The 14,387-nt window shown below is 37.9% G+C and overlaps 1 protein-coding gene across 1 annotated transcript; it reads left to right on the forward strand.

The window, feature by feature from the left end:
- On the forward strand, positions 3,046 to 4,140 carry LOC107620652. The gene has a single exon (XM_016322784.1). It carries the CDS (start codon positions 3,046 to 3,048, stop codon positions 4,138 to 4,140), a length of 1,095 nt encoding a protein of 364 aa, XP_016178270.1.

Genomic DNA, 14,387 nt, shown 5'->3' on the forward strand with positions numbered 1-14,387 from the left:
TCGAGCTCTTCTCTTCTGATAGACGGTGTTGTCACCGCTGGCAGAGATAGATTTGGGTGCCGTCGTCACTCATGGAAGGTCTGCCCACTTCCCGATCCTCTTCTCCTCGACGTCAAGTGCTTGCTCGGAACTGTTGGCGACGCCGCCGCGAAGGGCTTCTCCGTCGTCGTCTCTGCTCGAGTGGTTGGTGCCCATCTCTCTCTTCGAGTTTTCTCTATCCGAGGCTCCGAGCTCTTTTTGTCTCTCTCTCTCTCTCTCTCTCACTGCGACGTCTCTTTTTGATCGGCTATGGAGTATTCGCCGCGCCGTCACCTTCCTCCCTCGCCACCGGTAAGCACTACTACGTCAATTTATTTTTGGTTATTTTGTTAATTTTATTTATTCTGATTTTTGAGTTATTGGCCGTTGATTTTTCTAATTCTGTGTTGTTGATGAACATTGTTAATGCTAGAATTTTTTCCGATTCTGAGTTGTTTATGTTAATTCTAAGTTGTTTATGTTGGTTTTTCTAATTCTGAGTTGTTAATTTTGGTTGCTGATTTTGTCTGATTCTGAATTGTTGATGGTGGTATGGTAAAATTGTTTTTCATCATTTCTCATCTTTCAATAGCACAAATTATATTTATTTCTTGTACATTTTTTGTTCAAATTTATACACTTCTTTGAACTTTGAAGTATGCTGGAAAGAGTTTCAATTTTTTTTTGTATTGAAAATTCCAATCAAGTCCCTTTGTACTGGGTTTGTCAAAGTTTCTGGTTTTAATGTTAGTGAAATTCTCAATCTAAGTGGATAATAATAATAGTAACTCTTAGTTTATAACATTTATGATTATGAATATTTAGTTTATTTGTTGTTGTTCTTTGTTTTTGTACTGATTTTTCCAATTGATGTTGAAAATTTTGAAAATTCAAAGCAAGTCCCTTTGTATTGGGTTTGTCAAAGTTTCTGGTTTTAATGTTAGTGAAATTCTCAATCTAAGTGGATAATAATAATAGTAACTCTTAGTTTATAACATTTATGATTATGAATATTTAGTTTATTTGTTGTTGTTCTTTGTTTTTGTACTGATTTTTCCAATTGATGTGGTTTGAAAATTTGTAGGAGAACGAGAAAGAGAACATCACAAGCAATACTATTCAACAATATAATATTGCTATTGTAGAACATTATAATTCTTATTGTTTTTATAATTTTTATGAAATTGGAATAATTGCTTGTAGTTGAACATTATTTCTGTCATTTAAATACATTTTGATTTTTATTAGTTATAAAGATTGATGGTTGAAGTTGTCTGTGAACTTAATTATAAAGTATAGACAATTTATGATGTGAAATTATAAAATTTTAAATTTTTATTAGTGTAAAAATAATTGAATTTAAATATTTAAAATTATATGTTAAATTTTTAATAAATTTATTTTATATTTAATTATACCGGTTGAACTCCGGTTGAACCCCGATTGAACCTTTAAACCATTGAACCAGTCACTTCACTGGTTTAGTGACCGGTTCGGTTCTCGCAACCTTGGTATAATCCTAATCCTTTTTTTTATCTATTTGTTATATATCAAAATTAATGAGTTTGAAAATTTAGCACATAAATCATGACATTCTAGAATTATTTATGTACAAATATGAATAGTTAGATCCTAAAATGATTTATGATGAGTGTTGATCGAAAAAATATTTTCGATAACATGGAGTTGAATCGAGATGAGGTGAATATGGTTTCTCGAGAAGGTACGCTTGTAAGTCTGAAGTTGGAGGTAATTGGTGCTGATGTGGATTTCGATTGTTTTGTTGATCGAAGTAAGCCAAATCGAGTTGGAGATTCGATTCGAAGAATTAACTAAGGCCTTCGAAAGAGCTGATCGATTAGTTGTGGAAGTGGAAAGTTAATGGCTTTTATTGCACGAGGAGATCATGGAGAATGTCTTCAATTATGCGGCGAAAACGGTTACCAAGAGAGAATGCGCTTCAAAATTTGAAATGCCATATTTAATTATAATTAATTGTAAATTAATTGGAAGTTATGTAAGATTAGCCTATAAATACTAGGAATTCTTAGTGAATAAGGGTTGGAACTTTTACTCAGTAAAACACTCTAACACTCTCACATCCCAGTGAATCCCTGAGTTTGCAATCGAGTTACATTTTCTGTAGGGTTCCTTCCATCTTCTTCTTTCTTTCAATTTATTTTTCATGTAAACTTAACATTTCAATTAAGTTTATTTATTAATTTTTCTTTACTTTCGAGGTTCAATTTATACTTTTGCCTTTAAGTTTTCATATTGAAGTCCTTGGATCCAATCGAAGGCATCTTATTGTTTTCCTTTAATTTCTTTACAAACTTTTCTATTTTATTATCTATTTGCATTTCAGAACTTTAAATTTTAAGTTCTTTTGAATAATTCGTAGATTTACTTTATGTTATTTTTCAAAATTGGTCTAATCGAAGACGCTTTTGATGCACTTCTAAAAAACTGGTACCCGCACAGAGGAGTAGGTTTCGCTCCCAAATCAATAGATATCGAACCACCATTGATTTGCTAAAAATTGACAAAACAAATTGGCACGCCCAGTGGGACAGTTTTAAATCAAAGTGTGTCAAATGAATCCTTTCCCAGTAATTGTAAGTGTATGCGATTACGAAGTGGAAAGATCATTCACATGACTGATGAGTTATCAAATGTGAATGGTGGTTCATCCACCAATGATAGCATACCGATTTCCATGCAACAAGCTGACGTGTCTTCACGTTCGGAAGGTGCAATTGGGACTGAAAGTATAGTCGTTACGACTATCCAAACTGGAAATATTGGACGTAATACTCGTCCACGTGGTCCTGTGCCACCATATCAACCTCCGTTAACCGCTGGTTGGCCTCCTTATGTTCTTCCTCCTGGTTATACCCACCGGTGGGTGGTTTTATGCCGCCTGTCCATTTTAGGAATGTAAATAGAGCGAATAATGTTCAAAACCCATAGCATTCCGAGTATTCTTGTGATTATCATGTGGGCTATACTTCGAATGCTGCGAATTTGATGGCAGTATATCGACAACAAGTAGAGGAGAGTCATCATGACTTGGTCAATTTATTGACTCAGCAAATGACTACAATTCTGAATCCCATGATGGCTGATCATGAATCAAGATTCGAGTGTCTTGTTAGACAAGTTGAGAGGATTACTCGAATCGTTGATTATGATGAAGGTAAGAGGCATAATGCCAGGGGAAATAACGAAGTAATGGAAAATATTTTTCAAAATGAAAACCAGATTCCGAATCGAGAAAATCCTCACGTGGTTCCCCGAGGTGAAAATGCTGATGACTATCTAGCCGGATTGCGTGGTGATCGCTATCAAGTTACTAGGATTATTGAAGAAGTGCTAAATCGGGTTGGGCTAAATGTTGGTTTTATGAATCAACCACATTTTGTGTCCACTTTTCCCCAAGTGGTTCAAATGGCTGAAGTGTTAAGAGGGGTGAAAATCCCAAAAATAACAACAAAATTTGCTGGTGAAGTTGGAGAATCAACTACTGAACATGTTGCTCGTTATTTGGTCGAAATTGGGAATCTAGCTAATGATAAAAATTTAAAAATAAAATTTTTTCCTTCATCATTGACAAAGAATGCATTTACTTGGTTTTTGAATCTTAGACCAAGTTCGATTACAATATGGAATCAGTTAAAAACTGCCTTTCACGCTCAGTTCTATCGAGGTGAAATGAACGTAGCAGTTACTGATTTAGTGGCTTTGAAACATGAAGATGGTGAGACCATTGATGATTATTTAATACGTTTCAAAAATTCTAGAAGTAGATGCTATGTGTCATTACCTGAGAATGAGATAGTGAAAATAGCAATTATGGACTTGGGATTTTATATGCGTAGAAAATTGCTTAATGTCTATACTCCCGATTTGGCCCATCTGGCTGAAAAGGTTCGACAGACCGAACTTATGAAAAGAGAAAAAGAGAAATACAGGAGTGAACAGAGATCGAAGAGTAAACCTTTTACTCGAAAAGAAAAGGTTGCTTATGTAACAATGAAGTCTTCCGAAGAAGAATTCGATTTCGAAACAGAAATCGATTTGGCCGAACTTAAGAAGGCCCTCCTTATGTTTGTTCTTTGTTGAAGAAGTTGCCAAGTAATGAAAAGTCGAATGATTCAAAACTAAAAAGTGGGAAAAATATAGTTTTGATATTTCAAAATCTGATAAGATTTTTGATGTATTGCTTAAAGATAAAAAGTTAATTTTACCTGAGGGTAGAACCTTGCTTTCTGTGAAAGATTTAAAAGGAAAGTCTTATTGTAAGTTTCATCAAGCAACAAGTCATTCGACTAATAGTTGTGTCCGTTTCAGGGACTTGATTCAAGAGGCGATAATGGAGGGGTGATTGAAATTCGATGATGGCAAAAAAGAAATGAAGGTTGATATAGATCCCTTCGAAGTTGAGGCCAATTATGTTGAACTTTGCTTTGGAGTAAACATGGTGGGCATGTCCTACGATTTTGATGTGGCTCTCAATGATTTTGAGTCACAGGTCAGATCAGTATACCCTAGAACAGGGGACAGTTTGCTGGACTTCTTAGTTCAGCAGAAGATCAAAGACCGGGAGGTATCTCTGTGTCCACGGTGTAACGCTATTTTTGATGCTGAAGCAGCAGCAATCTTTGAAAAAGAAAGGATGAAGAAAGAGTTGGCTCATAGGGAAGAACAGGCCCGTCAAAAGCAACCACTCAGGCGTATAGAAGGCTCTAGTTCGAAGACCCCTCAAGAGAATGTAAATACACCCTTAAGCCGTTCTCAGGCTATAAGTGTCTAGTGGATCAGGAATTGTCAGGAATTCCAGAAATGTGATCATTTATATCGGCGTAATCCTCAGTAGGGGCATCGAGCACCTTCTTGAAATTAATATGCTTATTATCGAGGTCGTGCCAGGGGTTTTCCTCGAGGAAGAGGAGGAAGAAAAAGTTTCAATTAGAATAAAAAACTTTCAGTTGAGTCAAGAAAAGAATTAAGCAAGGGGGCAACGCCCTCTGTGCATTTAAGAATAGTCTTTCCTTCCGATGGGGAAACTTATTGACGTTAGGATTTTTGCTAGTAAAGAATTTTATAAAAATTGTCGCGTTGTAGATATAGTTTCTAAACCAACAGAAATCTCTTCGTACAAACGTTTCGGTTGTCACAAGTAACAAACCCCTTAAAAATTGATAACCGAAGTATTTAAACCTCGGGTCGTCTTCTCAAGGAACTGCAGGAAAGTATGTTCTTATTATTGGTTATGAAGATTGTAAATCAGGGTTTTGAAGATGAGGAACAAGTGATTTGAATTGCAATTAAAATAAGTAAAAGACTGTAAAATAAATAAATAACTGTAAAATAAACTTTTGGCAAGGTATGAGAAATTAGAAGTCCTATCCGAGTTATCCTTATCAATGATGATGAAGATTGAATCTTAATTCCACTTAGTTAGCCTTTACTTAAAACAAAGAAAGGTCAAGTGACTAATTAGTCTGATCTTCAAATCCTAGTTAATCCCTAAGGAAAGATTGGGATTATTGAAGTTCAATTCAATTAGCAAAGATAGCAATTATCGATCATGTTGAGTTTGATAACTCCTGAGTTACTGATTTCTTAACCAAGACCAAAGGGGAAAAGTAAATCTACTGGAATAAAAATGTCTTCAGATTGGAAGCAACAATAACATAAATAAAAAAAAGTAATAATAAACTGAAATACCTCAAATAACATTAATTCAAAGAATAATCTGTAACATAGAAGAATTCATAAATTAAATTAAAAAAATAAATAAAAAGGAATGTTGAACCTGATAAAAAGATAATCCTGAAAGCAAAGAAATCCTAATCCTAAATCCTAAAAGAGAGAGGAGAGAACCTCTCCCTCAAAACTACATCTAATTCATCAAAAGTAACTAATTGGAGACTCTCCTCTGAATGGATGCATTCCCTCACTTCATAACCTCTGATCTGTGCCTTCTGGACTTGGATTTGGGCCAAAAAGGGCTTCAGAAATCGATGGGAGCGTTTTCTATACTTTCTGGTGCGTGGCCTCTGTCACGCGTCTGCGTGGGTCACACGGTCGCGTCAATTGGAGTTTTCCTTGCCACGCGGTCGCTTCAGTCATGCGTCCGCGTCATATGTGTTTCGCTTAAGGCGCGCGGTCGCGTCACTACCATTTCGTGCTGGCATGCGGCCGTGTCATCCATGCGATCGCGTCACTGCCAGTTTCTTCAAAAACTCCTTTTTGTGCTTTCCTTCCATTTTTGTATGTCTCCTTTTCATCCTTTAAATCATTCCTGCCTTAGAAGATCTGAAACTACTCAACACACGAATCACGGCATCGAATGGAAATAAAGGATAATTAAAATAATTACTTTTAAAGCATAGGAAACATGTTTTTCACATACATCACATAATAAGGAAGGGAAAGTAAAACCATGCAATTTATATGAATAAGTGAGTGAAGGATTGAATAAATCACTTAAATTAGGCATAAAATATATCATAAAATATGGGTTTATCAACCTCTCCACACTTAAACAATAGCATGTCCTCATGCTAAATCCAAGATAAAGAGTAAGGTAAGGTTGAAGTGGTGAAATCTCATGCAATGCAATCTATTCTAAATGCAACTACCTAAATGAATCATGCAATTCTAATTTTTATATTCACTTGTATATAAAACTTACATATAGTTGAATTAATTTACATTCTCAAGGAATCTTATATATAGCCAAACCTTAGATAGTGATAAAGTACCTTTACAATTGAGATGGGAGAGAAAAACATTTTACAATTTTGCAAGACAATTAATAATTTAAGCAGAGATATATGTTGATGAGCTATTGAACCCTCACTGGATTTTGTGTTTACTCTCTAGTCACTCAGTGTTTATTGTGTTAATCACTCTATTCTCCTTTTTATCCTTACTTTCTATAACTTTGTTCTTCATCTAACTAATCAACAATTATAGAATATAGGCATACAAAAATCATGAGGTCTTTTAATTAAGGTTGTAATGGGGCCAAGGTAAAGGTAAGGGTATATGTATAAGGCTAAGTGAGCTAATAAGTGAATCCCTGATTAGTCTAAGATATATATTTTGTAAAGCAAAGTTTCTTTACCTATTTTCCCATATTTTTCCCACTTTTTATGTTACATGCTCATGCATTAGTTTTAATTTTGTCCTATGTGCATTTGCTTTATTTTACATTTGGAGAATTCTTTTGTATCCCCTTTACTCAAATACTGAATTTTTTTTTAATACACATGGTAATTCAATTATTTTGATTTCACATGAGCATGCTTCCCAAAATTTTTATTTTGAAGTATTTTATTCTTTTTAACTTTCTACCCTTTGTTTTTATCATCCATATTCCCAATAGGTTTCCCACACTTAAACAATACACACTTTCTATCTTAAGCTAACCAAGGATTCAACTTGGTATTTTTATTTTGTTTTTCTGCTTAAGCCTAGTAATGTGGTTATAAAACAAGAGGGGAATTAAAGGCTCAAGGGGGCTGACAAGGGTGACGTAAAAGGTAGGCTGATTTGGGAATAGTGAGCTAGAATCAAACAATGGCCTCAATCACTTTCTTGGTATGTATCTATATTCTACAATCAGACATATAGATTAAAACAAAGTAAAGAACACCAGAATAAATAAGAAGGGCGGAACACACAGGAATAAAATATTATCATTTAAGTGTAACCATGCAATTAAGCTCCAAACTCACAGGCTGTGTATTCTCTAACTCAAAAATCATATATCAGTTGTATATGTCAAGCAAGTAAAAATTAAGAGTTCCCATTATTCTCAATGTAAATCTTAAGGTGGCTTTAAAGTTCTAGTGTTTCTCCTTGATGAAATGTTGTTAACTAACTAACATGTAATGCTATATAGACAAGGTGTGGGTTGTTTTTATTCTGTTCAAGTCTCTAGTTTACTTCCTTTTTATATTTTTAATTTAAACTAAGTTATCTTATGCTAAAAAGGGTAAACTATACTAATTAATCCATACTTTCTATAACTAATAAGTTAGAATTGCAACTAAACTACTATCTAAAATATGAACTAAAATGCAAAATATAGAAATATAGTAGAAATACATGAAAATAGCAATGTATAAGTACTGAAAAAATAAAAATAAAAATAAAAATAAAAATAAAGAGAACAATACAGAAAAATAATAAAGTAAAAAGAGTCTGTAGTGGTTCACCAAAAAAAATATACGTCAGAGATGGCGACCTCCCCACACTTAATATGAAGCATCGTCCCTGATGCTCACTCAAGCAAGGTGTGAAGGGGTGTCATCATCGGAAGGATGGGTAGCTGGGGTCTCTATGGTGGTGGTCTGAGGATCTGCCTGCTGCAGAGGAGGTGCTGACTCAATAGGGATCTCTGGGTCTGTAGCCTGAATCTGATGTGGGGCCTCCTCTGATGTGATGTAGCCTGCTCTATGCCTGCCTGTGCAGCCTCTCTCTGTGGACGGGTCTCTGCCTCGTGATCATCCGCCTCCTCCTCAGATGGCTCTGATGGAGTGTCAGGCTCGGAGGGGATGTCGCTGCCAGAACGAATCATCAGCTTCAGGTGCTCATAGCATCGCTTGCTGCGACGCTCAGATCTCTCGTATCGCCGCCGGTTGCGGCGCTCCATCTGGTTTAACTGCCGAAACAGGTGGTGCACTAAGTGATAAACTGGCTCTGAGGCAGGTGGAGGTGTAGTGGTGGTAGCAGGGGTAGCTGTAGAGGAAGAGGGGCCGGCAGATGGTGTGGCTGTCTCATCAGTAGGAGTGAGGAATGGAGGTCTTTAGCCCAAAGCCAGAAAGTTCCTGCTGTGAGGGATAATTTTCTTGCATTCTGCAGCAGGTGGCTTCTCATCAGCATCCTCCCAAGGCACGTCAGCTCGACGGCCAAGCTGTGTAATCAGATATAGAAAGGGGAGAGTGCCTCAGACGTAGACCCTGGCCATGTAGTACCGAATAAAGCATGGCAAGTATAGGTCCTTACCCTCCATCACACACCATAGGAGGGTGATCATAGCGGCAGGTAGCTCCGTCTCGTGAGTACTCGGCATAATAAAGTTGCTTAGGATCTGATGTCATAGCCGAGCCTCATCATTCAAGTATGCTCGCTTGATTCCCTTAGGCATGGTGGTGTTCTGAACCATGACCCATGGAACAGTCGGGTCAAGGGCGATCCTTGCCTTGACGGCATCCCAGTCAAATTTCATGAAGCGCATGTCCTTCTCAGCCTGTTAATAACCATCTGGCTGATCGGATTTAGGCAGGAGCTTCAAAACATCCTCTATGGCCTCTTCAGTAACCAGTATTTGCTTCCCTCTTAGGTTTACTGCATCTAGGGAAGTTTTGAAGTAATTGCAATAAAATTCCCGTACCCAAGATGCATTGACCTCAGTCAGGTTTCTCTCCAAGAAGAACTAGCCTCTTTGTTTGATTTGATCAGAGGTGTATTACTGGAGTTCTTCTGGGATCTTCAGAGTCCTCTCCAGGTACAGGTTCCTGGAGGTTGCAAACACCGGATACTTCAGCTCGCAGTATCAGTTTGCAAACTTAATGGGATCAGTAGTAGGGAGTAGCTGGTCAGCCTTCTCCTGCGGGGTAAAGTGTTTCTCCCGCCAGGAGTCATCATGCATGATGTCCAGGATGGACATGGAGGATTCTCCTCTTTTCTGTTTGCTAGTTGTTGCCTTTCCTTTTCCCTTTCTTTGGGTGTCAGACATCCTGAAAAATAGAAAACCAGGATATAATAAAAACAGGAAAACAAGTAGGCAAATCACAAAATAAGCATATAATGGCAAATGAGCAGTGGAGTAATGAAAATGAGTTAAGTAAATGTGCATTAAGGATTGTATAGGAAATAGAAAACTGAGAAAAAAAATTCACAATCCAAAATGTATTAGAAATCATGTTAATTAGGAAAATGTATCATTATGCCTTGGTTAGAAGGTTAAAGAGAATAGTGAAAAACCAATAAAGATGTTTTGAAAGGTAAGTAGGTTAGGAATGAAAAAAAAAGAGTTTAGGAAGTTAAAATTTGTGAATTAGTAAAAAGTGGGTTAGAGTAAGTGGCATGATGATCATTTTCTAAGTAACAAGCATTCTCAATTAGAAGCTACAGTTAACTCATATCCAAACAAGGGAATCAGGTTGATGATGAATCAAAAATTGGAAGCTAAACATCAAAAACGCAGATTATGAACTAGGAAATCAAAAAGAATAAGAAAGCTTGCCCTGGTATTCATGAATTGGTTTGGTAAAAGCAGAGTAAAGTAGAGTTCAAAGTGCCAAAACCAAGACATGAATGGAAACAAAATAGTCTACAGAAAATTGGACAGCATTCCGACTAAAATTGGATGTTCCCAGAAAATAAACAGTAAGCAGGACAGTTCATATGAATTAAAACAAACTGCAATTAGATATGAACAAGAAATAACATTCATAATAGCAGCATGAACAGTACGAACAGCATATGAACAAAACTAACATCACAGCAACAGCAGAATTGCGAAAATTAGAAAACAAGAAGTACGAACAGCGCAATTAAACAGGCCTAAATCCACTAACCACATCCTAAGCTACCTAACAACCTAGAATCCACTACAACATGCATATCTAACTAGCCTAAATATGAACATAAACAGAAAAATATGTAATTAACTAGGAATTGAAAGAAAGGTGGCGTTTGCCGGAACCTGGAAGGCGTATGAAAGAAGGTGGGGCAGAGAGGTGGCTGGGAGATGGTGGTGGTGGTGGCTGACGCGGTGGTTGATGGTGGTTGTGCGGCGGTGAGGGCTGTTCGGAGGCAGGGGGTTTGGGGGGTAATGTGGGTAGGGGGAAGGAAAGGAGGAAGGAAGGGAAGGGGGTGTGGGTGGAACGAGGGTGGCGGTGGTCGGTGGTGGTGGCTGGAAGTTGGTGGTGGTTGGTTGGAGAGAAGAGAGTAAGGAGAAGGGGCTGGGGGGCGCGAATGGGTAGGGTTTGCGTGACAGGGGGTTATGGAATTTGAATCCACGGGATCGCGTGGGGCACGCGGTCGCGTGGCTGGGGTGGAATGGGAGTTGACGCGATTGCGTGAGTGATGCGATCGCATAGAATGGGAGAAAGGATGAATGACGCGGTCGCATGAGGCATGCGACCGCGTCGCTGGAAATTGTGCTAAACGCGCAATTCCATCGTTGTTTCAGCGCAACTCTCTATCTCCTTTGGGGTGTTGTGCAATCCATGCGACGCGATTGCGTCGCTCACGCTGTCGCGTGGGATTGGTGTTGTGCAAGTAACATGATCGCGTCAGGGACATGACCGCGTGGGTCGTTTTGTGCGAAACGCACAATAGCCGCATGATTCCAGCCCAACTTTCTGGGCGTTGGATCCTTACACCGATTTCCAGATCACGTGGCCGCGATTGCATGAGTGATGCAGTCGCGTCGCACGCCCTTTCTTTTTTTTTTTTTTATTTTATGCAGGTATGCAATTATGCAGTATGCAGTGCGAATGAATAATATTCAGGTTCAATTGAAAAGGAAAACAAAAATAAATAACACAAAATAAAACTGAAAAAAAAATGACCATACCATGGTGGGTTGTCTCCCACCTAGCACTTTTAGTTAAAGTCCTTAAGTTGGACATTGGATGAGCTTCCTGTTAAGGCGGCCTATGCTTAAATTCATCCAGAAATCTCCACCAATTCTTGGAATGCCAATAGCCTCCGGGGTCCCAAACTAGGCATGTAAAGCTTCTGAGTAGCTTCAAACAGATTGTCAGGCTCCCGGGGTGACGAATGTCGGAATAAATTCCAGGATCCTAAACTTTACTTCTAAATCTGCCTCCGTCTTGATTTATATTTTTCCATCCGGGCAGTTTAGAAGTTAGATTCTCACCAAGATAACCAAACGTTTTCCGAGATCCTTTCGATTGGACATGAAACCAATCCTTGCAGTTCGAATTGAAGCGTGGAACCTTATTGAACCTTGTACACCAGCTTTGAGTGCGAGCCATTTCCCTCTTACTCTTAAAGCCGCAGAGAGCTCTAAGCTGGCCATCTGTTTCAAGCAAACCATATTCAAGTGGGAAGATAAAGCTAAAGGTTAAGGATTGTACCCATTTGAAGCTTGTATTGGGTGGTAATGGCCTTGGGATAGGTGTTTCCGGTGGTTCTGTGAGTTCTACTCCCTTGTGCTCTTTGGTGAATTTCTTCACTTCCTTGCAGACTTCTTCAATTGCATCCATGTCCTGATCAAAGCCTTCTATGTCTTCCTCGTCACTTAAGTCATAAACAGGAGGTTGAGAGAAATCTACCTCTGCATCATCTTCGTATTCACTTGGGAAAGATTCTTCGATCTCAGAGAATTCACTTACTGATGCAAGTTCATTACTGGGAGAACTTGAGATTATCATCATCAAGGAAACTTACTTCTTGGATTATTTCGTCTAGTTCTTCAAAAAAGACTTGCTTTGGGAGTTGTGCACTATCCTACTTAGCATTAATTGTAACGCTTTTGACAGAATTCTCTATAACTCTGGATTCCCATGGAAGTTCAGCGTCTCCTAAGTCTTCAACCAACTCTTCTTTGTTTACAATGACAGCCTGCTTGCTCCAGTTGATGAAGGGTTGTTTGAAGTTGATCTACTGTTTCCTTGAGGCGAACCTCTGATTCTTGGGGTGATAGATTTGGACGTGGTATATGGGGAAGTGGTGGTATTTGGGAGTAATTGGATTTGAATTTGGGTAGATGAGGATCATATGGTAGTGAATGGTGAAAAAGAGCTTGTGAGTGTGGTGGTGCGAAGTTATGTTGAGAGGATGGCCTATAAGCACAGGGTGGGGCTTGTTGGTAACCACAAGGTTGTCCACCATGTCTATTGGTTTGGTATGCATTGTAGAATGGTCTTTGTCCATGATATCTTAGAGGGTGTTGTTGCCTAAAGGGTTGATCAGATCCTCTTGGCTCCATCCATCTTTGATTGCTCTGACCTTGATGCATGTTCCTATTATAACTTTTACTCCTTTCAACAATATCAGAACCAAACTCAAAGCGAGAGGAGTGAGAATTCATAGTAGCTAATGGAAGTAAAAGGAGAGAATAATGATAAATAAACAAGTAAAAGAAAAATATTTACAATAACCAATAATAAGGCACACGATTGCAGTTCCCCGGCAACGGCACCATTTTGACGTTAGGATTTTTGCTAGTAAAGAATTTTATAAAAATAGTAGCGTTGTAGATATAGTTTCTAAACCAACAGAAATCCCTTTGTACAAACATTTTGGTTGTCACAAGTAACAAACCCCTTAAAAATTGATAACCGAAGTATTTAAACCTCGGGTCATCTTCTCAAGGAACTGCAGGGAAGTATGTTCTTATTATTGGTTATGAAGATTGTAAATCGGGGTTTTGAAGATGAGGAACAAGTGATTTGAATTGCAATTAAAATAAGTAAAAGACCGTAAAATAAATAAATAACTGTAAAATAAACTTTTGGCAAGGTATGAGAAATTAGAAGTCCTATCCTAGTTATCCTTATCAATGATGATGAAGATTGAATCTTAATTCCACTTAGTTAGCCTTTACTTAAAGCAAAGAAAGGTCAAGTGACTAATTAGTCTGATCTTCAAATCCTAGTTAATCCCTAAAGAAAGATTGGGATTATTGAAGTTCAATTCAATTAGCAAAGATAGTAATTATCGATCATGTTGAGTTTGATAACTCCTGAGTTACTGATTTCTTAACCAAGACCAAAGGGGAAAAGTAAATCTACTGGAATAAAAATGTCTTCAGATTGGAAGCAACAGTAACATAAATAAAAAAAGCAATAATAAACTGAAATACCTCAAATAACATTAATTCAAAGAATAATCTGTAACATAGAAGAATTCATAAATTAAATTAAGAAAATAAATAAAAAAGAATGTTGAACCTGATAAAAAAATAATCCTGAAAGCAAAGAAATCCTAATCCTAAATCTTAAAAGAGAGAGGAGAGAACCTCTCCCTCAAAACTACATCTAATTCATCAAAAGTAACTAATTGGAGACTCTCCTCTGAATGGATGCATTCCCTCACTTCATAACCTCTGATCTGTGCCTTCTGGACTTGGATTTGGGCCAAAAAGGGCTTCAGAAATCGCTGGAAACATTTTCTGTACTTTTTGGTGCGTGGCCTCTGTCACGCATCCGCGTGGGTCACGCGGTCGTGTCAATTGGAGTTTTTCTTGCCACGCGGTTGCTTCAGTCATGCGTCTGCGCCAATCACGCGGTCGCGTCACTACCATTTCGTGCTGGCATGCGGCCGCGTCGTCCATGCGATCGCGTCACTGCCAGTTTCTTCAAAAACTCCATTTT

This window comes from Arachis ipaensis, chromosome B10 (genome assembly GCF_000816755.2).
Source record: "Arachis ipaensis cultivar K30076 chromosome B10, Araip1.1, whole genome shotgun sequence".
NCBI classification, from domain to species: Eukaryota; Viridiplantae; Streptophyta; class Magnoliopsida; order Fabales; family Fabaceae; genus Arachis; species Arachis ipaensis.

Coding starts and splice junctions, on each gene's coding strand:
- LOC107620652 (XM_016322784.1), top strand. CDS start 3,046: ATGGCAGTATATCGACAACAAGTAGAGGAGAGTCATCATGACTTGGTC.